The sequence below is a fragment of the Cupressus sempervirens genome, chromosome 4, assembly GCF_028749045.1.
Source record: "Cupressus sempervirens isolate cs-2001-9-10 chromosome 4, ASM2874904v1, whole genome shotgun sequence".
NCBI lineage: Eukaryota > Viridiplantae > Streptophyta > Pinopsida > Cupressales > Cupressaceae > Cupressus > Cupressus sempervirens.
This window is the reverse complement of record NC_143121.1, coordinates 580,287,405-580,315,081: the sequence shown is the minus strand read 5'-3', so window position 1 is coordinate 580,315,081 and position 27,677 is coordinate 580,287,405. Positions and strand designations below refer to the sequence as shown.

General features: G+C 33.7%; 1 protein-coding gene across 2 annotated transcripts in view; it reads right to left on the bottom strand.

Moving 5' to 3' along the window:
• Positions 1 to 25,200, bottom strand: part of LOC149562534 (transcription initiation factor IIB-like) — a 213,766-nt gene extending 188,566 nt beyond the window's left edge. Inside the window, exons 1-2 of one of the 2 annotated variants that reach the window (XM_089826011.1) lie at positions 24,340 to 25,200; positions 3,568 to 3,592 (exon numbers count right to left, since the gene is read on the bottom strand). In XM_089826011.1, the coding sequence (XP_089682137.1) occupies positions 3,568 to 3,592; positions 24,340 to 24,692 (378 nt within the window). In that variant the 5' untranslated portion in view covers positions 24,693 to 25,200. The remainder of the gene's footprint in view (positions 1 to 3,567; positions 3,593 to 24,339) is intronic. The other variant, XM_089826010.1, reaches the window with a different exon arrangement.
• Positions 25,201 to 27,677: the final 2,477 nt, after the last annotated feature.

The following is a 27,677-nucleotide window of genomic DNA, read 5'->3' as shown; positions in this document are numbered from 1 at the left end:
GGAGTCCTTTATACAACGTTAAGCTTACAAGGAAATGAGAACTTATATTCCCTTCAAAACCAAACTATGATTCCTTCACATTAAAATTTGTCACCTTATATGCATTATAGATGTTAACTTATGAATACAGTGACTAGGACCCACAAAGGACTATGGCTAGTAGATGTCAAGGTTTGGACTCCTACCTTTGATTTTGGAGGGTTGCATGCAGATGTAATAGCACTGCCTATTAAGGCATGTGTTTTTCAAATGCAGATCCAAGTGTATATAAATAGGAGTAGACAAGACATGTCTCTACATTAATCAATATTGGTTATTGCAAGTTAATTGTCATTAGACATTTTATATATATATATATATATATATATAATGTGTGTGTGTGTGTGTGTCTAATTGACGATTAATCAAATGCAATAATGTTTAAACAATAACCGTAGGGGATCAAGTCTAGATCAAATCAATCCGATTGAAGCTAAAACATCAAGACTCCCTCTTAGCTAGGGGGGATAAACACGTGACCATTTATTACCTCAATGTAATATAAGAATATCTTTTATCAGAAGATATTCAACATTTTGATATCAAATTTGATATAATGAGTACTGGCCTCCAGAATATCAATTTGCATAACATACCAAAAATGTTCATAAGGTATATGCACAAGCATTCTCATAATGCTTACCATATGAACAATCATGATCTGTTTAAACATGCAAGTAATCTTCTATTCTAATTTGCCTAGACATCATAAGATGTCCATCACAATAGAGGCCATGGTCTATTGAAGGAACTTAATCCACCATGCAAGATATCATCTATCATGACTTGCTTAGACATCAAAAGATGGCCATGGTCTATTTAAGGAGCTTAATCCACCATGCAAGTTTACAGTCTATTATGATCTGTTTCAGACATCATAAAATGTCTATCGCAATAGAAGGTTAAGTTATTGAAAGATCGTCACCTTTTAATAACTTCTATAGATAGAAGTGATAATCATTTGGAAGTCGTCACTTCCTCATGATGTACACAAGGGTTAGGCCCAAATAGTCATGAAGTATATTCAAGAATTACAATCCTCTTGACTACTACAATTTATTGGTCCTTGGAGAATCCATCTCAACATGATTTGCTTCCCTCTGAATCAATACAATCAAGATCACCAAAGGTTGACTAAACCATATCTTCTATCTGCTCCCGCTCTTTCAAGGTTGCCTCTAATGAAATGTCAAGCTCCCTTTGAATCTCAATCTCTCTCCTCCTGCAAGTGCATCCTCGGAAAAGATCAAAGAAAATAGCTCTTATAGTATGTGTTGAAAATAAAATAAGAGAGAAACTTCAATAAATAGATAAATATAATACTCAAGGAAAATACTTATCTCCACATTAGTTAATCCTTTTACATTTAATTATGTCAAGTTATTAAATTAAAATATATTAATCTCATAGATTTTCACATATATATAAATTTCATATTTATTAAATAATACCGTATATCTATTAGCATTAAACAATATGTTTTATAACAATATGAGAAAAAAACATAAAATCATACACCATACATACTTGCCTTGGTGGGAACAATTGTGGTTAGCATGGACAATAGTTTAGGACAATCATTACCTACTATGGTATTAATGGCAGTAGACAATTCCCTTGTTTACATTTCTCTTTATAAAGTCCCTTACTCTTATCGTATGAATCAATTGCTGAGTGACTGGTCAACTCACCACGTCCTTTCTCTTCTTGTTGCATGCATTCAAAAGGTTAACTATATTTCTTTATTGTTTGTTTTTTTTATTTTAAACACTGCCTTGCCTTATTTTATTACCTCAGCGTATGATTTTGATGTTCCTACACATACATATTCTGAGGTTCTCCTTTCTTAATCCATGTAACCTCAATGCGGTGAATATCTTGGTCAAATTACTGAATCATCACATACATTTTCTCTACAAGTAATCCCCTCATTACGTTGATACCACTGTGCTTACAATGAGTAACCCCAAATGATTATATCTGCTTATTCATATTGTTATTTATGTGATCACAAAAGAATAACATTACCATTGTTTGCGTAGACACTAAATACTGTATTTGGTATTATTACTGCTGATTGATGTCTAATTTTTCAAAGCTTATGTCGATATAGATAATTTCATGGAATGGTGGTTTTGACATGGGTTACGGCATTTTATTGCTGTCATATTTTAGATGACCTGGCTGATCAAGCATGGCTTCTTTCCTTAGTTTTCTGCCTTTGACTATGACGTGTGACCAAGACTTTGAGGATATGCCTCATTCATAGCCTTTATTAATTCCATCATATATCCAAACTTTTCAATTACACCCACTATTTGATCACTCCACAGATGAAGAGGATTCTGATTCGAGCATGCTTTTGCCGTCAATGTCCATTGTTGACTGTGCACTTTCGGATTCACTACTGTTGAAATCCACAATGAATCCAATCCTTCATTGCGTCTATGCTGCAATTACAAGAGTTGAATCTGATACTGTGGATCTAGGATGGTGCTCGGACCTGCATGTGATTAAACATTATCAATGACATTCACTACTGATCCCCCATGGACCAGATTGAGTGACTTTATGAACAGCTATGTGACTAGGCCACTAGTGGGTCAGATCTAATTCTGATACCATGTTGGTTTTGGAGGATGGCATGCAGATGTAATAGCACTGCCCATTAAGGTATGTGTTTTTCAAATGCAGATCCAAGTGTATATAAATAGGAGTAGAAGAGACATGTCTCTACATTAATCAATATTGGTTATTGTAAGTTAACTGTCATTAGACATTATTAACAACTATACATCAACACCTAAAAGTTACGTTGGAAATTTTCCAGAAAACTTTGCGGGCTGTGTCATTCTTACCTTAAGTTGCATGTGTGAGAAATTTGGATTGACTACTAGATCAACTAAACAAGTGCAGTTGTATAAATGCCCCCCTCCTTGATGGATTAAATAGTTGTCTGGATATCAACCAAAATAGGGCTCAGTGGCAATGCTAATTTCAGTTTTTTATGCAGATTGCATATGTGTGCATCTACTTTCAGACTCTATATAGCCCAATCTTGATGTGTTTTTGAAATGTAAATTTTCAAAATGCAATGTACATGTGAAAAATAGGTCCCCCCCCACTTGTCATTGCCCTCACATTTCAGGGAGTATTTTTAAAATGTTTTTCCAGCCAAAGTTCATCAAAATGGCTGAATTCAACTACATAACTATGATGCCTACATGAGATGTAAAGGAAATGTATCAATTGAAAAATGTCCCTTCCATTAACCATTGTTTGAAACTAAATTTGTCTAATTTTTAACACGGTAGAGAGATGAAAATTTCAAGAAGCTTGTATGCAGTCAATTTCTAGTTCAAATAAATGCCAAGAGACTATGAAGTTTGAACATTTCTAATTCAGAAAAGTTAAAAGAGGGGCTAAAAAGTTTCTGTTATCTTATATTACTGCTCCCTGCTGTTTTTTTTCATACTCTCATCATTAGACACAAGTAATAAGTCAGGCTATGATCGGTGCAATGTGTACCTTGATAGTTGCAACAAGACCCAGCCTGCAGTTTAAAAGAAACACAAAGCTGTAATCAGAAAGAGTTCAAAAATGATAACTTTAAAGTTTAGATGTAAAGCAATAGTATGCAAACTGTGTTTTGTCAGTAATTTAATAGTCCCTAAAAAACTGCATTTATAGATTTTGGCTTTCTTAACATTTAAATCATATAACATTCTATTTAGAAATTAAATAATCATTAGAATAATCACAGTCCCCTTTAATAGAACTTCAAAAACATTCAAAATAATCATCAAGATCCTCCATCAACTGAACCTCAATTCAAAGAAGTTCATCTAAAGCATTGTCAGCCAAGGGATTCTAAACCATCAAACATTTTTAGTGTTATTTTTTAGCTATTAGGTTGCACCCAAGGCTTGCTCACCCTTCATGATCAATGACTAGTGGTTACTTCTTGATTCCTTGTAACAGCACCTACAATGAGGAAGCCTTTCTCAAAATATCCAGGTCTTATTTGCTTCTCTGCTCCATTTATTTCTAAAATGAGCATGATTCACAGCTTTAAGAACATAGATGTTATAGAAATTATTGCTGTAAACTGTAGTACTCATGCCAAAGATACAACGCACATAAGTAATTAGCTGTTGCACTCTTGTATGGCAAATGCCACCAGAAAGTCTAGGAATGTGCAGTTTCTTCCTTAGGAAGATATGGATGTTGGGTATTAGGTTCGGAGTTTGGAGCCTACATACCAGATATCAAGATAAAATGAAGAAAACATGTTCTCTAAGAATGTTCAGACCAAGAAATTAACATGGGCTAAGTAAAAATTGTTATCTATAGAATTTGTCAATATTTTCACTCTAAAGCAACATCTGTCAGTCAAGCATATGAAACTATGCTAGTGCATGAAACAATTAAACTTTCAAGTGGATAGAAGAAAGAAAGCAATCGACTAAAGATACACAGTTTTTATGAACTCTCTAAAGATCAGAAACTTTTAGCACCACTAATATGTAGGCAAAATTTAGAGATAGAAGTGGCTGCAAAGTTGAAACATTAAGTCTATATGATACCATCAAATCACTGACCCGGATTATACTAGAACAAAATTCACATGACTACTTGGATACAAAGAACTGAAGACAAAAGACTTGGGATTTTCATTTGACAAGTAGTAAACATGAATTTGGTAAAGAAAATGATTGAAAATATTATTATTTATTAGCCAGAAATATATTTATCATTCTATGATAAAGCCAAATTGCTAAGAAAACTAGATATAATGGAAACTAAAAATGAGCAAGTTGCAGACAAATTAGGAGATTGGTTGAGTGAATTAATGCATTAAGATGGAGGTGCATGTATAAAATAAATTTCTCTCTTACACCCATAATTAACTTGCCACATTAGCAAGCTACCGTGTAAGTACCACCTAAGCATGATTGTTATGTCAACACCACCAGCCCCCCGCGTCTTCAAATATAGTACCTAAGGACAATGCACCTCATAAAGAAGAGGAGAAAACCTTGTGGGAGATTTCCCCCTATATGAGCATAAAATATGAGAAGTACAATAACCCATGTGAGGTAAAAAATCCTTCTTGTTAGAGAGGAATGATACCATGCAGCCCAACCCCCAAATTTAGTATTTATCGCAGTGAGGGTAGAGCCCAACAATGAATACTAAAGATTATCCGAGCCCAGCAAACAACATTCCTCCCCTTTGGAAGAAATAAAACCACAAAAGTTGTCTTCCCATTCCTAAAAGAAATGTGAGGGAAGAATACTCAACATGAACAAAGTCTCCAAACTTTTCTCAAGTATCCCCATGTCAACATTGGAAGGTACCATAAGATAAGATAAGATAAGATAAGATGATATAAATGTCTGACAAGAGACCAACAAAGGGTATAAGGGACTGAAAGATGCAACAAGGGAGAAAACTAACCTAGCAGGAGCACCACACGGTGCCCACAAAATAGCAAAAATGAAAGCAAAGAAAGGGAACAACAACTAACAAGAGAAGGACTAACTAACCTTTCTCAGTACAAAGAAATCCAGCATTGAAGGATAAGGCCCTGGGTGATCCTAGGTCTGGGCCCATCTCTGAGTAACCCTAGATAAAGGGTGTCCCTGTCTGATGAAACCTCAACGAGCTCTAACAAATCTGTTGTGCTCAGAGACGGGTATGTCCACCAATCGCTTCATGCCCCTAAAGGACATGGGCAAGAAGAAGATGGTGATGAGCTGATCCGAGTCTTAGCTCTGAGGAAACATGCGCTGAAGAGTGAGATCACGTAGCTGTGAAGTCTCACTGAGGTACAACGCTAAACACCGCTGGTCAAAATAGCTGAAAAAGGCCGAGAGGGGTCTACAATCTCTGAATAAGCAATGGAATCTACCTCTAATCTCATAATAAATAGGGCATCGAAAGATGAAATGGAGCTCCATCTTAGCCTCAAACAAAGTACAAAGCCAGCAGATCTGATCATCTCTACTCAAATTGTGATCTGTCTGGCAATGAAGCCGATGGGAACCAACTTTGAAAGACCCTAGAGAAATGTGGAGGACATGACACTAGCATCAACTCAAGTAGAAGGGATGAACAATAGTCTTGTCACGAATCTCTAAAAAGTGCTCAAAGTAGGTCATCCGTAGTTGCCAACCCTCAAGAGGGTTAATCCAAGACGTGGTGATGTACTGTCTATAGATGTCGAGTCTAATCTGCCCATTCAACTCCTACTATGAGGGGAGGAGATGAGTGAGAGCATCCAATGAGAACTAGTAGGGCAGGAGGTGATAAATGTTGATCCATATCGAACTCAACAGTGCAGTGGCCTAGGTATACCAACAACGAGCTCTAGCCCTCAAATCAAATCTAGCAAAAAACCACTGAAGAGCAGTAAGCATGGTATGCATATCTATGGCGACCATCAACGGAATCTACAGAACCTCTAAGGAGGTGAATGAACTAGATCAACTCGAAGATGGCGCTAAGTCTGAAAGGATGGGCCCCAAACTCGGCCAAGATAATACTATGTAGAGTGAACCGGTGACATCAGATAATCCGATGGAGTTGAAGGGTCTGGACCCACTCGATCGAGGCCCAATCTAAATCAAGAAGGGACGGCCCCCAAACCATAGAGCCATATAAAACAGTCAATTTGCCAATGAGTCCAAGAGGGATAACTTGGACTCAGTGTCCTAAAAGTGATGTCAAAAACATTGCCTTTCCAGAAGGGCAAGGGAGCACATCCCCTTAGCAATTTTGGGCAGGTGAGTGGGTCTCATGCTCGAGCGGGGACTGGAGAACTTCACCCTAAAATAAGCATATGAAGAGACAATCTCAATTGCCTGATCCTGGAAGTTAAAGAAAAGATGTGAGGCATTCAAACAATTGAAGACCATAACCAAAGTCTTGCTCAGGTTCACAGTAAGCTGACGTCGATCGCAGAAAGAGGCCAACCCATTGATAAGCCTCTGGAGCCCCTCCAAAGAGGAGGCACAAAGAACCACATCGTTGGAGAAGAGGATAATGGAGATCAAGACCTGGTGCAAGTAGCAACCATTGCCAAGGAACGAAGCCTCATTGAGGAAGGACTCAAGCTCATCAATATTGATACCAAATAAGGTGGGGGAGAGAGGACAACCCTACTTTACCCCAATTGTGTTCATAATCGGATCAGAGAAACCCTCAGGAGCATAACAAAATCAAGTGTTCTAGGCCACATTGATGAGGATGAAAATCCAAAATCTATTGGAAAACAATGTAGAACATAATCCATAGACAAGGATGAGACCTCTAAATGTTGCTTAAACATCTCCACACCAATGCCAAACTATGATAAACGTTAATGTAGAGAAGGAACAAGAGGGTCTAAAGATGTCCTCATAAAATTTGAAGCAAATGACACAACTCCATAGTATCTAACTATTAGTGTAGCTTTTTTTATTTCCTAGTGGGTCATTTATTTTTCCCTATATTGCTAGGTTTTTCCTACATTTTTTTAATAATCTTGCTCAGGTTAATAAAGCATGTCTTATTAGGTGAGTAGTTGCGAAGTCTCACCTTCCTACATGTGAGCATCCATTAGCTATCTTGGGAAGATACTTTGCTATCTTTAGTCTGATAGATATTTGCTCCTCATTGGTCGGTGTTGCCACCTCCTCTCTCTTCCTAGTCTATATAAGCATGCTACCTGGCTTGTATTTGTTATCTCTTGCTTTTACATCCTCTTAATGCTATTTTGCTTCTAGCATTTGCATTGCTCTCTTGGAGACTAACTCTGTGTCACTATTTTGATTTTGTATCATTTGCATTCATAGTTTAGATATCTATTCTTTGCACTAGTTTTCTAGGTTATTAATCTTTTCAGATTCTAACACTAACATCAAAGAGAATGTGAATATCCTCAATGGTTTCCTCTAAGTTTGCAAGATAGGACTCACGCAAGAAACGTCGTCTGTCAAGTACTCGTCCCAAGTAGCTAGATCTAGAAGACAATGAATAACTTATTGGATCAAACTACTAGAAGTTCTTGGATAAGCAACTTTGAACTCAAAAGTAGTAACAGGTACTCTAAAAGAATACTTAACTATAGATGTGATAGATGGAGGAGATGGTGTATCCCCAACTATAATACAACAATATGTGAAGGAGATAAAATATCCTCAAGTGTAAATGCAAATTATGTTTCAGTGCATCATCCCCAAACGATGTGTCCTCACAAGATGATGAAGTAAGAACAATAGATGATTTTGTTGATGATATTCAAAAAGTTTATAAAAATGATGTCATTGGCAAAGAAAAATAATTGTAACTGATGAAGTTCATTAATGAGTTTCAAACCATCAAGTTATCTTAGAAAGCATTCATCTATTGTATACATTTTCTTCTCATGGTAATCTCATCTAACTTTTCATGCATTAGGAGACATATAACCAACAAACAACACAAGATTCCTTCCACCAACCCCCAAATTACTCAATTAGTGTCCCAAAGTGAAAATGTAGAAGTGTGGAAGCATACAAGACACAACTAAAAGTACACCAACCCTTGATTCAGTATTAGAGACCTGTTGATATGAGTTTTGTGACAAAAACAACTCATCAGAGTAAAATACCAAGGATACTTTGTCCTCTCTTGAACAAAGTCTTCAATGTGCTAAACTATGTGGCACAAATTTGACTCCAAGGTTCCAAATGCATGTGATTGATTTTTTTGTTCAGGATAGACTCAAGTGGTAGGTTGATTTGCTGAAAACCTCCAATTTAAGAGGTATAATTTCAATGTCTTTGAGTGATTTTTCCTTTGAGCTTCTGGGTTCTACTTCTACTGAGACTTTATAAAAAGGCAAAAGATGAAGGGTTGAGGAAGATTATTCTAACTCTAAATTATACATATGGACTTCAAGAGACAAATTTGCAAACGTTGAATCTAAACCAATCCTTGATTCATCAAATTCAACAACTACACAAGGAAGGTGCTATCTTCTAAGGGATTCAAAGGATTTTCACATTATACATGTTCACCAACATCTGAGCAATGAACATGGTAATGAAAGTTAAGTTTTTAATCACAAGTTGAGACTAACCTTGCATAATAGTTGAAACTCTTCCAACTATCAAAGGTATGAACATATTGATTCCACAAATCCTTCTTTCAATTTAACAACTTGAAAATAAAGTCTACTCTAAGTGAGAAATAAGAAACCACACAATTTGAAGAAGATAATGAATTCACCAACAATCTGAGTTGTTGGGTTCGGACCCTAGAGCTCTGGTCCGGGTCCAGATTCGAGCCCAAGTCCACTATGGGTTCAGGCAGGATCCGTGTTTGGGCCTGTGCGTCCGCCCGGGTCCACATATTAGGAAGGCATATTAGATACTTTTCATTCATCTAATCTCTCATTTGCATTCTCATTTTGCTCTCTCATTTTGTTGTGGCCATTTTGCAAGTTTGAAGAGAAGGTTGTAGAGATTGTTTGCGGAGTCTCAAATCCTTCAAATAATCAGTGTTGAGTGTTCCAAGTATGCATTTAATCCTTCCTTTTGCTTCTTTCATAGTTTGTTTTTAGTTTTTTTATTGTTCTAATTTTTTATCAAGTTTTGTATAAGTTTTGAAATTTCTTTTTTTTTTAATTTAATTTTTTATAGATTGCAAGAATCATAGAATGAGTAGTCAGGGTTCAGTGGGTGGGGAGGGATCCCAAAGATTTAAAATTGATAAAAGCTCTTCTTTGTGGAAGTATACAACAAGAATTGAGCAATGTGTTGGAGGGGGAGGGTATATATGGAAATGCAATTTTTGCCAAAACCAATATAGAAGCTCATATTACTGGGTTAAACATCATTTGATAGGCCCAACAGGTCAAGGGATTAGCATGTGTGAGGGACCCCCAGAGGGAGGTAAAAAGGGGTTGCCGGCTTCTCAAATAGCATGCATGTTAAAAGAACAACAAGAGGCTGATAGGTTAGTGTCAAAGGCAAAAAAAAGATAAATCAAAGCAAAAACCACCAACACCACCCTCTCAAACAACCACTAGACCACATCCCTTCCTACCTACCCCATCTACGGATGAAGATGACATAGAAACACCAACATCCCACAAGAGAGGCCTATTAGATAAGGCATTTGAAAATGAAAAGAGAGAAATTGCTGACATAAAGATTAGGCATTGCCTCATTACGAATGGTGTTTCATTCAATCTAGTGAGATCACCTTATTGGAGAGAGATGGTGTAAGCAATAAATGAAGCACCTCGTGGTTACCGAGCCCCTGGATATGAAAAGTTGAGAACCACCATATTGCATAATGAGAGAAAGAATGTAGAAAACCTCCTCAAACCAATAAGAGATTCTTGGATCCAAATGGGGTTGAGCATTGTCTCCGATGGATGGAAAGATTACAAAAATCATCTATTAATAAATGTGATTGTTGTCTGAACCAAGGGGGCAATGTTTTTGCGGGCGGTTGATTGTGAAGAGTAGGTAAAGGATGCAAATTTTATTGCCGAAATTCTCATTGAATCGATAGAGTCCATGGGAGTTGACAATGTTGTCCAAGTAATAACAGACAATGCTAAAGTTTGTAAGGCTGTAGGTATATCTTTTGGACAGCATGCACTATCCACTCCTTGAACTTGGTGATGAAAGCAATTGGCACCTAAATTGAATAAGTGAAAAAAGTGTATGAGGAGGGTGAGTAGATCAAAATCTTCATGACAAACCACCATATGTCACAAGCAATTTTTAGAACTTTCTCCCGCTTGGAATTATTGAAGGTAAATTTGAAACTTTATTTAGCTTCATATATCATTTTTATTTTTGTGTCATACTTTACCTAATTGAATACATTTTTTTTTTTTGTTGTTTACATATTTGATATTTGAAATGTGTTATTATATTAACTTACAATTTGAACTAACATGGCAATAGGTTGCTGAAACAAGGTTTGCTTCACACACAGTTGTCCTTAGATGACTTGTGAGGGTGCAAGAAGCATTGTGTCAAATGGTTATTACAAGCAAGCCAATACAAAAATGGCTAAAACTGTAAAGGGTATGATCTTGAGTGATGATTTTTGGAATAGAGTAGAACATGCATTAGAATTGAGCCCATCATGTCTATGCTTCAGTGTGCCGATACTGATGAGCCTTGTTTGGGGGACATATATGATGCCATGGACTCCATGCTAAAAAGAATGAAATCCGGAAGTTTAAATTTTATACAATACTTTATCCTTGTATATTGAGAGATTTTGATTTTTTATTTTAATTAAGTTATTAACACTACATCAACATAACTTACATGTACATCATTTGACATCCCAAGTCATTTGGAGGAGAGAGCAAGATCCTGAGGATACCTTGTACAATAAGGTGAAGAAAATTGTTCTACACCGCTGGAACAAGATGACTACACCTTTACACCTCCTGGCATATGCACTTTCTCCCAGATATTATAGCGGTGAGATACTTTCTATTCCGGGTAGAGTGGCACCATACAGAGATCCTGAAGTTGCTACTGGGTATAAGAGAGCATTTAGCAGGCTCTTTAGTGATCCTGATGTGGCATCGAATGTTAGGAGAGAGTTTGTAGATTTTGTCTTAGGCAAAAATGCAGACCCTGATGCAATCAATGACCAAAGTAGAATGGATGCCATTGGATGGTGGTAGTTACATGGGAAAAGTTACATGTACCTCCAACCTCTTGCCATTAAGGTCTTGTCACAAGTATGTATTTAAGTTTATTTTCCTTTTCTTATTGTCACTTAGCTTGTCGAATTAGCACTCTTAAATTCCTATTATACTGTAAAATTACAATTTCTAATTTTTTTAAATTGTGTTGGTTGTCTCTTTAGGTTGGGAGCTCTTCTGTTACTGAGCAGAATTGGAGTACATACTCCTTTATCCACTCAATGAAGCGTAACCAGTTGGGTTCGAAGAAAGAAAAAGACTTGATATTTATTCACAACAACTGGCACCTCCTATCATGCAAGGATCTAGGATATAAGAAGGGACTAGAGAAGTTGTGGGATGTACTACCCGAGACTTCTAACTTGGATATGACTATCCAAGATATATCTTGAATTGCCTTGCTAGATGTTGAGGAGGACAAGGAGGAGGATGTGGTTGCATCTGGGGCTAGTGGAACCGGTTTGGGTTCCAATGATGAGGAAAATGATATAGATGAGAATGAAGCCATTGATCTCTCATATTTTGATGACCCATTTGACCCTTGAAGGGCATTTGCATCTTTGATACTATGAGTTTATGATCATCGATAAACTATGTTTAAACATTTGTCATTGACTCATTTATGATTTATCACCATGTTTCAATCTTTATTAAATAATATTTATTATCTATCAATCTGATGAAGTAGTCTATATTTTAAAATTCCATTTTGCATTTTAGTAATTCAATGTATGATTTTATTTACAACATTAACATAGATTAATGAGTGAGTATTTAATGTTTATCTTTGACATTTGGCATTCATCAATAATCAAGTAACATTGATATATTCATACTATGAAATGACTTAATAAGTTAGTTTTACAACTATGCAAGTTTCGTTTCTTTTTTTGCATATATATATACTCACGAACCCACCCACGGACCCAAATGGGGAAGGAAAAAATTGCCCAAACCCTGAACCCAAATCTGTCCCCGAACCCAAATCGGCAACTTAGCTGACAATTGAACAATGAATTTACTTAAGAAGTGTCTATGCAACTATCTCTTCCAATCCCCTTTGCAAGTGAGAGAGAAGAGTCTTATATAGGAGTTCAAAAATAAACGATGGGCCAAGATCAATTTAAGATTGACCACCAAGATTACATAAAAAATCCCTAATTAGGGTCAGCTACTTCACTGGCCAATCAAATCATTACAACTCATTGGAGCTTATCATCATGGAACTTGGACACCTTGTCTTGAAAATATCTGATTGGTGGAGATAAGTGGTTGCCACCTCAACATGCTTATCTCTTTGGATGAAATTGGCTTTGAACAATTCTTCTATGATTTTGGGAATTTGGAAATTTTTGGAAAAGTATTCCAAATTACATCATCTCTAAAGCCTCTTTGAACTTGGAATTTTCTCCTTTTTGAATTCTCTTCTTAATCTTCGATCCAGGATCGTAGACTTCTTGGTGTGAATTTTGAAATTTTGATGCAGGGGTACACCTCTTGGAATGCTTCTTGTGAAATTAGCACTCAAGAAGCTTCAAAAAATGGGTTCTTACACATCAATTAAGGAACTTTCACCAACTTAATCATCTAGGACAGAATACAAACTCTCCAAAGAGCCATTAATAACTTTCACAAATGAAGAGATAAAACAATTCCTTTTATAAGAGAGTATATATATTAGTTAAACATGTTTTTCCAAAGTTATAGCTCAAAATGATAACTAGAATAGAAGTTATTACTCTTCTTCCAAAACTGCTTGCATAAAAATCAGGTTCACACCAGTCTGCACTAAAATGATCATAACTTCTGCAAATCACAATGAAATTCAACCAAACCAAAATCAAATTAAAGATAACTGAATTACCTTTCCAACAATATAAGTTGCAGGTCTTTATCTTTTCATGTGTGCTCGTACCAACACCAACAACAGTCGGATTTCTGGGAAAATAACTAAGAAAAATTGGAAAAAACTTACAAAATCCAACTTATTATTTCAAATCTTCTCCAAACTTCTACAACTTGCACAATATACAAATCACAACCAATACATGATATTTTAATGTCTTTTGAAGTCCTCTAACCTATTGGATACCTCCTATGACCTTTCACCTCCTTTCTTACGTCAACTTTTTCATATTATCACATTTTACGACAAATATTCATTTACATATTTAACAACTTTTGTATTTTTCTACAAATTACCTCTAAACTTTATAAAACCCTTATTAACATAACGGAATAGACTAAAAATGATATTTTATGACATTATACCCTTCCGTGGGTTTATTTACATAATTTGACCATACTAGATAACTTTGACAATCTATTACAAATGGCTTTATTTAGCCTTACATATTGACTAAAATGGATTCAAAATATATTTAAAATGTCATAATAAAGTATTATATCCTCATGAATCCTCTCATTGTTCCTTTTCGATAGGTACTCATACAACAAATTTGGAAGATTTCTTTGAAACCTGCCATTGCCCATCCATCCTTCCTGTCTTGAAATTCTTCGTAAGTGGTGAAGTCCATGGTTGTGTTTGTTTTCCTCAACACGAATTTGCATCAAACCTGTACAACAACATTGAGAAATTGTCAAAACCTCATCAAACTGAATTCACCAATCTTTCCTTAAATTTGGAATTGGCCTTATGAATTTTGGAAATGAAGTCTTGTCACTGAAAATGCGCTTTCAAGCCTGATTTTCAAGAAACTTCCCATACTTAGGCAATTTTAACCATTTCTTCCTTGGTGATTTCACTCTCTTTTTCCAGCATAAACTTAATATTTTCCCTTCAAAACTTGGCCTTTTCCTCTTTCCCATTTGGAATTTTCCCTAGATACTTGGCAATTTCAACCTTAAATGACTGTGGACTCTACAATTTTCCAAATTTTATCAAGGTCCAAAGAGTGAATTTCATCTCTTGGTCTGCATTCTTCACCTAGGGCTAGATTATCAATACTTTGCCGATTTTTCATTAGAAGCTGGCAGATTTTGATAACATCTAAAGAATTTCCAACACTATTTGTAATGTCCCTTTTTAGAATATTCTTGAGTATTGGACAATCACTTCAATTCCTCATGCTTGCTCTATCTATTCTCTATGATTGTGCTAGGCAAGGCGAGTATGAATAGTGTTCTAAATCACTTTATAGACAAAATAGCTTGTTTTAGATAAATATGAAGATGCCTTTGCTAATTGATATTAGTTTCCTCTGATATGTCAAAGAGATCATACTACATCAACGAATAGTTGTTGTTTCTATTATATCAATATGAGGTATGCAATGGAGTTACCCCCTTATCACTTGGAGGATTTACTAATGCAAAATTGAAGTTAATTGATGATGTATTGTAATCTTACATATGGTGATTTGGGTATGCAATAGTGTAACGTCCTGTTAGGGACTGCAAACTACTTTGGTTGTGAGTTATTGGTGCAATCCTTCTGCAGCTGATTCTATGGTCTGCCAAGTCTAATGTTTCCCTTGTAACAATGGTTTGAGTGGCTTTGTTGTTCCACGCAATCCTTCATGAAAGTTGTATTCATCATTACTATCTCCCTATTGAATGACATCTATTGCCTTCCTTGAATGATTGAATTGAATGGCATCTTATATCCATCACTTTCATGAGGAGCTGCAATAAATGGAAATCTCTTTTTGTTGAATAAGACAATTCCTAAACACACATATCAATGAATAAATCATCATCATTGTTCAGTATGTTGTTTATAATATTAATTGCCAATTAATTTAATCATTATTTGTTGCTGTCCAAGGTAACAATATTTTCATTCAAATTGGTTGACTAAGCAACATATAGGCGATGAATAATATATTGTCTTGTCATTAAGAATTCCTTAATCAATGAGGAGGGGAATCATAGTTTCTTGAGAAGACACTGGTTTAATTTGATTAGATCCTATGTGGAAGGTTTTGGCAGCAAATCAAATATTAAATTGATCAAAGATAATCCACAAATTTGTTTTTGATCTATATAATTGTTACCTCTAGGACTCGTCTTAGTCATTGTTCTCAATCTTAAACTTTGGCATTGATATTTTATATGCTTTTCCATCAATAGCTAACATATTTTATATCAATCATGACCTTTCAATATTACTCCAATGGATTCCTAACCCTTAATTGTTGCCTATAGTTGACATGGTCAACCATGGTTTTATTTGAATTTTATTATATTAATATTTAATACCATATTTTTAATCATATATATTTATTACCTCATGAATTTAAATTATATATATTTCATTGTTAAATTAATAATATATTATATCAGTGTTTCAATAGTATATTGGTATATTAAAATAATTATATTTATTTTATATTAATAATTTAACAATATATTATTGTATTAAGGATTGTATTATATATTTTATTAAATTTTATTGTTTGATTATTATTTACTATTAATATCCTATTTCAACAAGGGGACATCACAATCTGCCCTTCGCCAAAATTGCTTGTCCTCAAACAATGCCCAAGTGGCTTCTTCTATGCAACTATGATCTTGATCATATCTTGGGTACACTCTAATCATTCTCTTATTTTGGCATACCTGCACATAGGACATACGTTTGAAAATACAAAGTATGCACATGAATGTATGAGAAAATATACAAGGAGCATATACTTGAATGCATGAAGACACGGAGCATACACAAGGTATATACATTAATGCATGAAAAAACAAAGAAGCCACAAAGTATACACAAGATAAATAAGCTAAGGTAAAGGAGATGTGTTTACAAAATTTACCTCATCACAATATTCTTGACTATAAGCTCTATAACAAAGTAAACAAATGTTAGCCTATAGAATTTGATCATATTATTTTACTCTTTACAAATTTGATTTGTAGAGACTAACTTGTGATAAGTTTGAGTAAGGTCATCTCGTACTAAGCCCGAGAGCAAGGCTTTGCCCACTTGGTCCTAACAGGTTTTAGACATCCACGCGAGAGGGTTTACTTAGTAGGATGCTTGTCTTACTTCCTTATCCATGCCTCATCTCTTATATCTAAAAAAACTCTTGCGAAAAGGTACCCTTAACATCTTTCCTCTAACTAGTACTACAATAGGGTGCACTAATAATTATCTATTTATTGCAGAACAACATGATGCCCTTATAACAATTCTCCTGTAACAACTTTTTACAATAAGGTGCCCTAGAAATTCTCCCTTAATCCACCTTGGGTGCCCTCATAGCAATTCTCCCTTAACTACTACTACAATAAGGTGCCCTAGTGATTCTCCCTTAATTGCAGACTTGATTGGGAAACTACTTGCAATAGGGTGCCCTAGCAGTCATTTTATCGTAGAACAATAGGGTGTCCTCATACCTATTCTCCCTTAATTGCTACTGTAATAGGGTGCCCTAGCAATTCTCCCTTAATTGCTGCCCTTTTTCCTCTTTAGTTAACTCATTTAAATGTTTTAACAATAATAAAAATTTACATTGTAAAGTACATAAATAGGTTAATCATTATTACATTACCAAAATAGACAAATTTCCAAATTGTTGTCACAACTAGGGTTGAACTTCCTCAAAGTTCTATTGGCTATCTTCTCCAAATATTAATTGAACGTTGTTGAGGTTCGCTTGATCATATTTCATTTTCTTTGGTAGCATTCCTTCTATTTTGTGTTAAGTGTCGCTTCTATTTTATGAACTTGACTGCTTTTCCCACACTTATGCCCAGGTTCCCATGATTCTTTGCATCTAAAACATTACTTCTTTCTTAAGTCTTCCATTGTTTTTGAGCATTCTCGTCTTGGCATACATGTCTGTGTTAATATTTTTCATCATAGTGGAAGTATTTTCTCTTTGGTAATTTCTACTTATGCTTTTCATCCTTACCAAGGAATCATCTGGTATAGTTACTTGAGGGTCTATTGCCAATCGATGAGGCTTCTAAATTTAAAGTTGTTTCAAAGGCATCTGCAAGAGTTTTTGCTTTTAAACCACTTACCAACTCTTTTAGTGAATAATCCCTCTATGAATAGATAAGTAAGTCAATCATCTACTCTTATCACTCGTACAAAAATTCTTTGGAATTCATCAATATGACTCTTGATTGTCCCTTGTTGCTTAATTTGTGTCAATCTTTTAAAATCATCTTGGGGGTATCTTCTATCAAATCTTTCAATAAGCCTCTGAGAAAATTCTCCATTAGAGGTAACATATTGATGGCCTTGGTGAAGATTCCATGATACCACCATTCGTGGGCTATACCTTCTAAGTAGAGGATAACAAATTGGGGTGCATCTTCCTCTGTCATTGGAATAAGGGTAAGGTAAGTGTTTAATATCTACAGTCAGCCATGCACTATGATTTTTCAGGATGCATAAAAATTCAGAAGGGTTATTTTCTTTACTTTATGTTTTAAATCCTTATTTGGGTTTAATCTTGTCATTTTCGGTGATTGTTTTTGGCCCTCACATATTCCCTAAATGTTATAAGTTCTTTGATTTCTTATTCCAAACTAGCATAGGCTCTGGCATTATCTACAATGCTATTGGTGGGTTATTCAATCCCTTCTTCTCCTCTCAATGTCTCTTCTCTTGGTAGGAAAGGAGGTTTGGGTACCCTAGAGGATAAGAATCCATTATGGTTCTCTGAGTGATTAGAACTTATGTTTTGTCAATTGGCGAAATTATTTCTAAGACTATCAATTTAGTTCTCCATGTTTTGTAGTGCTTGGAGGAGCACTTGGTTTGTTTGATTTGCTTGTTCCATAAATGTCCTCATTTCGTTGGCTAATTGTGCATTCAGCTTGTTTTGATTTCCTTTACTTTGATGGCTTTGCATGCATGTTCCCCACAAGATGGCAGGATTATGCTCTAATACCACTTGCAATGCCCCATTTTAGGATATTCTTCAATACTGGACAATTGCTTCAATTCCTCATGCTTGTTCTATCTATTCTCTAGGATTGTTGTGGTATGTAATGGAGAGTATGAAGAGTGTTCCTTGTAATTTCTAAATCACTTTATACACAAAACAGCTTGTTTTAGATTACTATCAAAATGCCTTTGCTAATTGATATTAGTTTCCTCTGATATTCGAAGAGATCATACTACATCAACAACTAGTTGTTTCTAAGTATCACTATGAGGTATTGAAAGGAGTTCCCTCCTTATCGCTTAGAGGATTTACTAATTCAAATTTGAAGTTAATGGATGACGTATTGCAATCTTAGATATGGTGATTTGGGTGTGCAATATTGTAACGTCTTGTTAGGGACTGTAATCTCATTTGATTATGAGGTATTGGTGCAATCCTTCTGCAGCTGATTATGTGATCTACCAAGTCTAATGATTCCCTTGTGACAATGGTTTGAGTGGTTTTTTTTGTTCCTCATAGTTCTTGATGAAAGTTGTATTCATTGTTACTAATATCTCCCCTTAATATGGTAGTTCCCAATCTATATATTGAATGACATTTATGCCTTCCTTGAATGATTGAGTCAAATGACTTCTTATATCCATCACACTTTGTGAGGACTTGCAACAAATGGAGTGTGTCTCTTGTTTTTGGTTAAGACAATTCCTAAATAGACGTATTCATGAATAATCCTAACCACTATTAAGTATGTTGTTTGTAATATTAATTTCCAACTAATATAGCCACTATTCATCCCTATCTAAGGTGGTGATATTTTCATTCAAATCAGTTGACTAAACAACGGATAGGCGATGAAGAATATATTGTCTTGTCATTATGAATTCCTTAATCAATGGGGAGGGCAAATCATAGTTTCTTGAGCTGTTGCCAATTTAATTTGATCAGATCCTATGTGGGAGGTTTTGGCAGTGAATCAAAGACTACATTGACAAGAGATAATCCACGTATTTGTTTTTTATCCATATAATTATTGCCTCCGGTAGTGGTCTTAGTCACCGTTGTAAATCCTAAAGTTTGGCATTGATATTTCATATGCTTTGCCATAAACAAATGAGATATTTTATATCGATTATGGCTAGTTAATATTACTCCAATGGATGCCCGACCCTTAATTGTCAATTATAGTCAATGTCATCGACCTTGGTTTTATTTGAATTATTATTATATCTTTCTATTCAATCATATTTATTTATTATTTTATGCTTTTATATCATATTAATAATATATTGTATCATTGTTTCAATAATATATTGTTAATTTATATATTTAATTCTATTCATTTATATTAATAATTTAATATTAGATTATTATATTAAGGATTTTATATATATATATATATATAATTCTATTGTTTAATTATTATTACTATTAATATCCTATTTCAACAGGGGGACATCACACTATTTTCTTCCTCCTTGCTAGAACGGATTTCGTCATGTTTCTTGTATTATCATGCTTGGAGGATGGAATTTGAAATGCTTTAGGGAAGCTCACACACTTGGATAACTTATTTTTTCTTGCCTTTCACTAGCACTTCTCATGGTGGACTTTACATGAGTTAAGGAATTACTAAGGTTCCTCGAGCAGACTTGGTGCTACCTTATGGATTTTTCAATGCTTTAGATAAATTTCTTATCTTTTAAAGGTGGACTTCATGATGCTTTGACAAGTTTATTAACATGGTCAATTTTCTTCCTTCTAGACTCAAGTGATGTCACTATGAAATGAGGATTTTCCTTGCTTGGATGGGCAGACTTCATGTCGACTCATGGAATTTCCTCACTTGACAACTCTTAGCCAAATTTGAAGTCATCCTAGGCTGGGCAGACTTTACCTTGGCTTGAGATTGTTCACTCCATTATCCTCATTGTATTGACATATACCTCCAATCCCTCATAAATTTGAGTTTTCATTAAAGAATTAAGACTTCAAATATGAAATAAGCAAGTATGAACTTGCTCAACACTTGTTGAAATTCTGTCCTAAACTAATTAGTGACATTGAATCTACCCCAACTGTGAGAATTTGCAGATTGAAATCTTGAATTTGGATTGAAAATTTCTTTCAAGTCTGCAAAAAAATTGTTCTGAACCTCTCAATCAGATTAGAAAACCTTAAGAAAATTAAAATTGCCTCTTAACCTGAAAGAATTTGGAATTCTTGAAAACAGAACTTTCAGCAGATATGAAATCTTCAATCTGTGCCAAGAAATTATCTTCAACTAGCATAACATTCAGTCCGAGATTTGTCCAATATCTTCATTATGCTTAGAAAAAATACTGCTAAGAATTGAACTCTAGAGCAGAAATTTTCAACTTGTGAATGAATAAGTGCCAAGTTCATGTATATATAGCCATAAAGAGATTGATCACTTTCATTATTCTTATCCTTTTTATTTTCCTTTTCTTTGAGTTTGAATGAACTTGGTTGATCTTTATGTATACTTGGTCGACTTATCCTTGGATAAATAACTTTTTTTTTCTCTTTCTTTTCGATTTTGGCAATCTCTTGGCTTTCTTCTAGAATTTTCCTTATGTGTCAACCTCTATCTCGATTTCTTCTAGAACTCTTCAAGTCAAACCTTCTTGCTTTCCTCTAGAATTTTTATATGTGGGAGAACTTTGCTTGTGTTTGTGAAATTTAATCCACAAATAGGCGATTTTCAAAGCTCCTAGACTTGGGCAGATTTTCCTTGTTTTTCCTTGGGAGAACTTCATCATGCAATGGGGGTTTTCTTTGTTTTCCTTACGCAGACTTCATGCCAAGCAAAGAATTCCAAATTCATGGGGTGGAGTTTAGGTTGATTATGGAATTTCAAGCTTGAAGGGCAGAATGTATACATTAATATATTATTTAAGTTATATCTTATGTACATATTGTCAAGATGTTTGATAGTGGTTTCAGATTTCTAGGATTTATAATGGATATTATAGATTGTAGAGGTCAAATTTCGGTGATCAACATGATTCCATCAATGCTCCTTTCCATTGCCTTTCCTGACTTTTCCAAGATTTCTAATAAATTTGATACTGGAAGAAGGATTTTCCAAGAATTTTCAAATTCTCCATTAGGGATTGAGCTGGGGGTTTCGTGTGCTTCTTTTGAGTCAAAGAACAATTTTGAAGAATCTTTGTGCTTTTCTCGAGTTCAAGAACAATTTCAGTATGCTTTTCCAATTTCATGATGAGACAAGGAACACTTGGCTCTTTCTAAAACTAGAAAAAACGTGAAAAAACAGGTTCCTGAATTGACCTCAGTGCCAAAAATGCAACTTTTGGAAAAACAAAAAGCAGAAAAGAAAAACTTTTCCAAAAAGAGGAGTTGCCAGAATTGTTCCCGGAAAATTGCATTTTTCCTCTTTCGACCTTCCTAAACCCATCCACAATAATAGAACACTCATATGAACAAGTTTTCCCCTATTGAATTGACCTCTCTGAATTTGGCAAAAACTCCAAGAACTTGACTCATTTGCAAGGCAACCATAGACTCCTTGCTGCAAACACTCATGCCAGAAATTAATCAAGTCAACCCAAACAGATAATCAAATGCTTGTTGAAGTCCAACACTAAGCACAAAAGGAGATGACAAACAACAAAGTTGGCACCTAAATGAATGCTGGAAGTCAGCAAATTGTGCCACAACTCAAGAAATCAGACTGACCAACAAGGCCAACCCACTAAAAACTTGAAGATCAACACCAATTAATGAAAGATTGATGACTAATAATTTGCAATTTATTGTGCGTAAATGAAACAAAGACAGGCCAATAGCAAAATATTGCAGAGAACAAGTACATCATTGCAGGTCGACGCCTTATTGCAGGTCAAAACACCAATATTTGCAGATAGTAAAAGGCATTTTTGCAATTATTTAAACCTGATTTGCAATGATAAAGCCAAATTGCAAGGACAGAGGTCGATTTGTACAAATGGCAGGAAAAACTACAAATAACCTGCAAAAATTCTAACAAAGACTTCAAATAGCTGTAAATGTTGCCTCACAAGGATCGAATTCAACACATTTTAGTAGATTTCTTCAAATATTTGAGACTAAACTGCAAATATTTGAAAATTAACTTCAAATTTTGCCACAAAATTACAAATTATGCATTGTTTTGCAAGCTTAACACAAGGAGTGCAAATATCTACAAATTTGACATGATTTTACAAACATTGTAGAGATATTGATCCGATTTGAGCTGCAAAGTGTGAATATTTGCAAAATTAGAAAATCTCTCCTCAAATTTTAATCTTCATGCCAACATCAAAAGCAAATGTCATGACCATTTCTGCAAATCCACAATCCCTTCAAATCCACAATCTAGCAAAAATCTTGACCTGATTTAGATGCAACTCGCAAACAAATTATTCGCATTTCCATTCGCACTAACATGGCTTTGATACAACATAGGAATTGCCAGGAAAATATGCAAACTGAAAACAACAAATGACACCAAGTTGTAGGCAAAATAGAAGATTGATTCGGTGAATTATTGCATCAAGATGGAAGTACATATAGAGGAGAAAGTAGGCAAGCTGCCACATAAGCACCACCTAAGCATGACTAATACACTAACAATAGTGAATGTAAGAATGCACATCAAAGTAGTAAACATCATTAATGTAATACAAGCAATAACTCCAAAGTTATTTTCCTATTTGATACATTTACTATGATTATTTTGATATCATTTAAGTATGGTCAAGCACCTTAGTCTTAGTCTCGGGAAGAACTTGACAACAGGGTGAATAAATAAACAAACGACTTGATGGAAATTTTTGAAATAACTTAGCAAAAGAGTTGACCGTGCTCATTTTCCACGAGAGAAATCAAACTTGTGAATACTCAACCATGCTCAAGAAGACTATTGTGATTGTGAAAAGCATAGAGTATATAAAACATGGTAAAAGTCAGTACTCACTTTTTTGGCATCTATGGTGTTGGCTTTCATTGGGTCCCTTAGGGCCTTTAGGCCTTTGCCAAGGAACCTATCATGGGTGATGACAAATTTACCCATACTAAAGAATATGCCTAATACACATCAACGTGAACTCAAAACCATGGAAAACTAAGAAATCACTCTAGTATAATGCAGATCATCAATATAAAAAGATTTTTACATTTTTAATACTATTACCATATTCATCTAGTCTTTAGAACTGTAGCCATGCAACTAGTTCTCAAGAAGAAACTCAACAAGCAGAAGACAAATATTTTTCCTTCGGATGATGAATTCTTCACAAATATCAAAGAACCATTCTCTCATTCTATCCAATGCTGGCAATTTGAAACAATCGGGCATCAACACATTGATTTTGGGAACAAAAATCCCAACGAATTTCATCATCCAAACTGCAACTTCACAATAACCGCACATAAACCAAAGAAATTTTGACACTACATTCTGATTTCCAAAAAGGGAAGGGAAAAAAAATTATTGTATCCTCAAGGGAAAGACAAGCATATTTACATTCTTCTCGGAGGGTGAAATCCCAACGAACTCCATCTACCAAACATCAAATTTTGAGCACCCACAAAAGAATTACCAAGAAAACCTCTCAAAATAAGCAGACCGAAAATCTTAGACCAAATCTTGTTACCAAAACCGGAAAAAAAAAGTGAACAAAACCAAACCCAAGAATTTTGCTTTTTGACTACCTCTCTGCCATGGTAGCAATTGTTCTAAATGCCATGATAAGAGAGCGGTCCGGGTTGGAACCACGGTTCTGCCATCGACCCAATGTGGAACTGAGCAAATCCCCGCTGCTGCCATTGGGCTTTGAAATAACGGTGGAGAGACCTCCGTCAGCTAACAGAGGATTTGAGGGGCCCCCAACACGAACAGGATCATTGTCTCCTGATTCATTTGCAAAAGTTCTCCATTCAGAAGTCTCGTCAATAGAATGAGCTTCCAACACCAGCCCACATTCCATACACACTGTGTCTCCTGCAGCATGGTCCAAAACTACTTCGGTTGGCTTCTTACAATCTGGACACAATGCCTCTGTCATATTCACTCTTGTTTTAAATTTCTTTAGCAGTTTTTAGCTGTTTTTAGCTGCTTCGAACTCTGTATTTTCAGTTGATGGCGGTCTCCTTTCTTTTTTGAGAACGTTTTTGGTGTGTGAGGATATTTTGCGAGAGGTTTTGTGCTTGTCTAGTTTTGATTGTGTAGTTTTCGGTGTTATAGGTGTGCTTGGCCATCCGCTCGAATTTGCTCAGGTGTGCAGTGACATACTAAAGCTGCGGTAAGCACACTTGTTAAACGGTATTAAGGCTGTGGATTTTTGCGGAAGATTTTAGCCACGTCTGCTATAAAAAATTAGGAAAATTGTTGACTGAATATTAGGAACATATTTTTCTATCCAGTTTTCGAAAGTTGTTTCCTCTCGTTTTCACTCATTATCAACGGAAAAGAAGAACGATATTAATAGAAGAAAGAGCGTCACTGTATGTGGAATCAAGGATAAATTAGTTCATTTTATTTTTTTAAAAACTTGGGAGAGCAGTTTGATATATGATATTTAACTAGTTTATGTGTGTTGATATATGATTAGTTCCTCTCAAAGGCAGCATATGCAATTTTCCAATTAGATTAAATTAGATCAAATCAAATCAAATCAAATTAAATAATTTAAAAGTTTATATGGAACTTACAATGTCTATTTACACTTTTATTCAATTAGTTTAAGAACTAATAATTACACAATCATTGTGAATTATTTTTTGATTGATAAATATTCATAAAGTTTAACAAATGTACTTGCCTTATAGTTTTAATAGTTATAAAAAATATAATTTAAATAATAAATTTTATAGTTTTGTTGTAATACTATACTTTTAGTAGCTAAAAATATATCTAAGAAGGATGCATATAAAAATTCTAACATAGCAAATAAATATTAGAGTAAAAATAAAAATAAGCATTTATAAAAATAAATTGTGTGTTTGATTTCCTAAAAATAATATTCATATAATTATGAAAGGAATGTTAGTAATATATTTGTTTGTTTCAAATTTTATATAGATAATTTTATTTTATTTTGTTAAAAAATTATCAAGTTTTTTGTATTATTACTCTCAAAAAATAATTTGCTTAATAAAATATTCATTTAATTTCATTATTATATTATTATTTTATTAAGATTGTTTTAATGTGATTATTTTATTAAGGTTTTTTCCCTCAAATTATATCATATACTATAATTATGGAGAAAATATTGCAACATGATGAAGTCTCCGAAAAAAGGCCTCTTATAACACAAATCAATTTGAGCCAATCATAGAGCAAATAAATATTTATTTCTATTAGAAAATTTAATAATTATGAATTAAAACTTTATGAAAACTATAACTATTTTTAAAACTAGAAACATAAATGATTGTCATTGGTAGAAATTAATTGAGTAAAAGAGCAAATTGAATGCAATAGTACATTGCCTACGGCAAGTACAATAACAATTTATTAATATAATTTATTATTTAAATTATTTCTCTTAATCATGATTGGTTCATTTGATTGACACCTTTTTGCGGAGGTCTCCACCATATTGCTTTATTTTTTACTATATTTTCGCACTTTTTTTTTTTTTGATAATTAATTTTATCTATCTTTTTATTAGTTGATACTTATTGTCTCATTTCAAAATCATATATAACATTACTATTTCAAATTTATCTTTTATTATTTTTTCCTTAGTTTGTTTGTTGATTAAATAATATGTTATAAATTATATGTTTAATATTTTATAGCACATGGTAAAAATATTAAGATGTATTCATTAACAAAAAAAGTCCTCTCATTTTAAAAAAATGAAATCAAGTATCATTAACTTATATTATTTTATTTTAGAATATATTTTATAATACTATACTACATAATTAAAAAGAATGATTTATTTATTTATTTATTTATTTCTAAATCTTTAATCTACTATATTGATTAATTATAATATTAATATTGAATAACTATTTCTTGGGGCAAGTACATGTCACTACGTGGCACTTGTTTTATAAATGACATTTTGTATTCATTTTATTGGTCTATACTATTTTTGGTAGGGAGAAAAATCAATTTTTCTTAACAAAAATACACATTTTTCCAACAACAATAATGATATGCATTAATGATAGCTTTATCTTTTTCACAATTGTGACAAATTAATTAAAGTTTTCAAAAAATAATTATTTTATCTTCCACCTCACTAACTAAGACATAAATGTATGTCTAATCAATAATAACTAAATCATTTTTCTTATCAAAGATCATAAATATATCAATCTAGGTTATTTTTGAATTTAAGTTTATTTAAAATGTTACTAAAAAACTAATTATCATATCATTTAAAAATACATTTACTTAATTTTTTCTTTATAATAATTTAAAATTATTTTATTCTAATTTTAAAATTAAATTTTTTGTTCTAAATTATAATTTAATTAATTAATAACAAAAGTATATTTTAAGAATATAATGATTTGATAGATTATTACTAAAAAAATTTATAAATTTTGTTACAAAAAAAAAAAAAATAGTTTATAAAGTTTTATATTTTCTATTTTAAATATATTTGTTAGTTTTACATTCCCTTATTTTTGTCAATCGTAAAATGCTAACTTTTTTCATAGTATGTTATTTTTTTTCAATCTTGTTTTAATTCTTTTTCGCATTTTAGAATTTGTAAAACTAACATTATTTTTCAAACTTACTAACTCTTTTGTTGGTTTGGATCAAGTAGTCAACAATTTATATTTTAAAATTTAATATTTGAATTTATATTGGAAAAGGTAGAAACAAATACTGCATTGATTTAACTCAATTTTATAATTCTTATTTAAATATTTCTTAAAATACCATAATCCTTAATCTTTTTTTTTTAATTCTCTTCCAACTATCTCTATTCATTGTCCCTATAATAATATATCATTCTCTCTCTTTTAAATCTCTTCATATCCTTCATTTTTATCTATAAATCTCTATTATCATTATCTCTCTT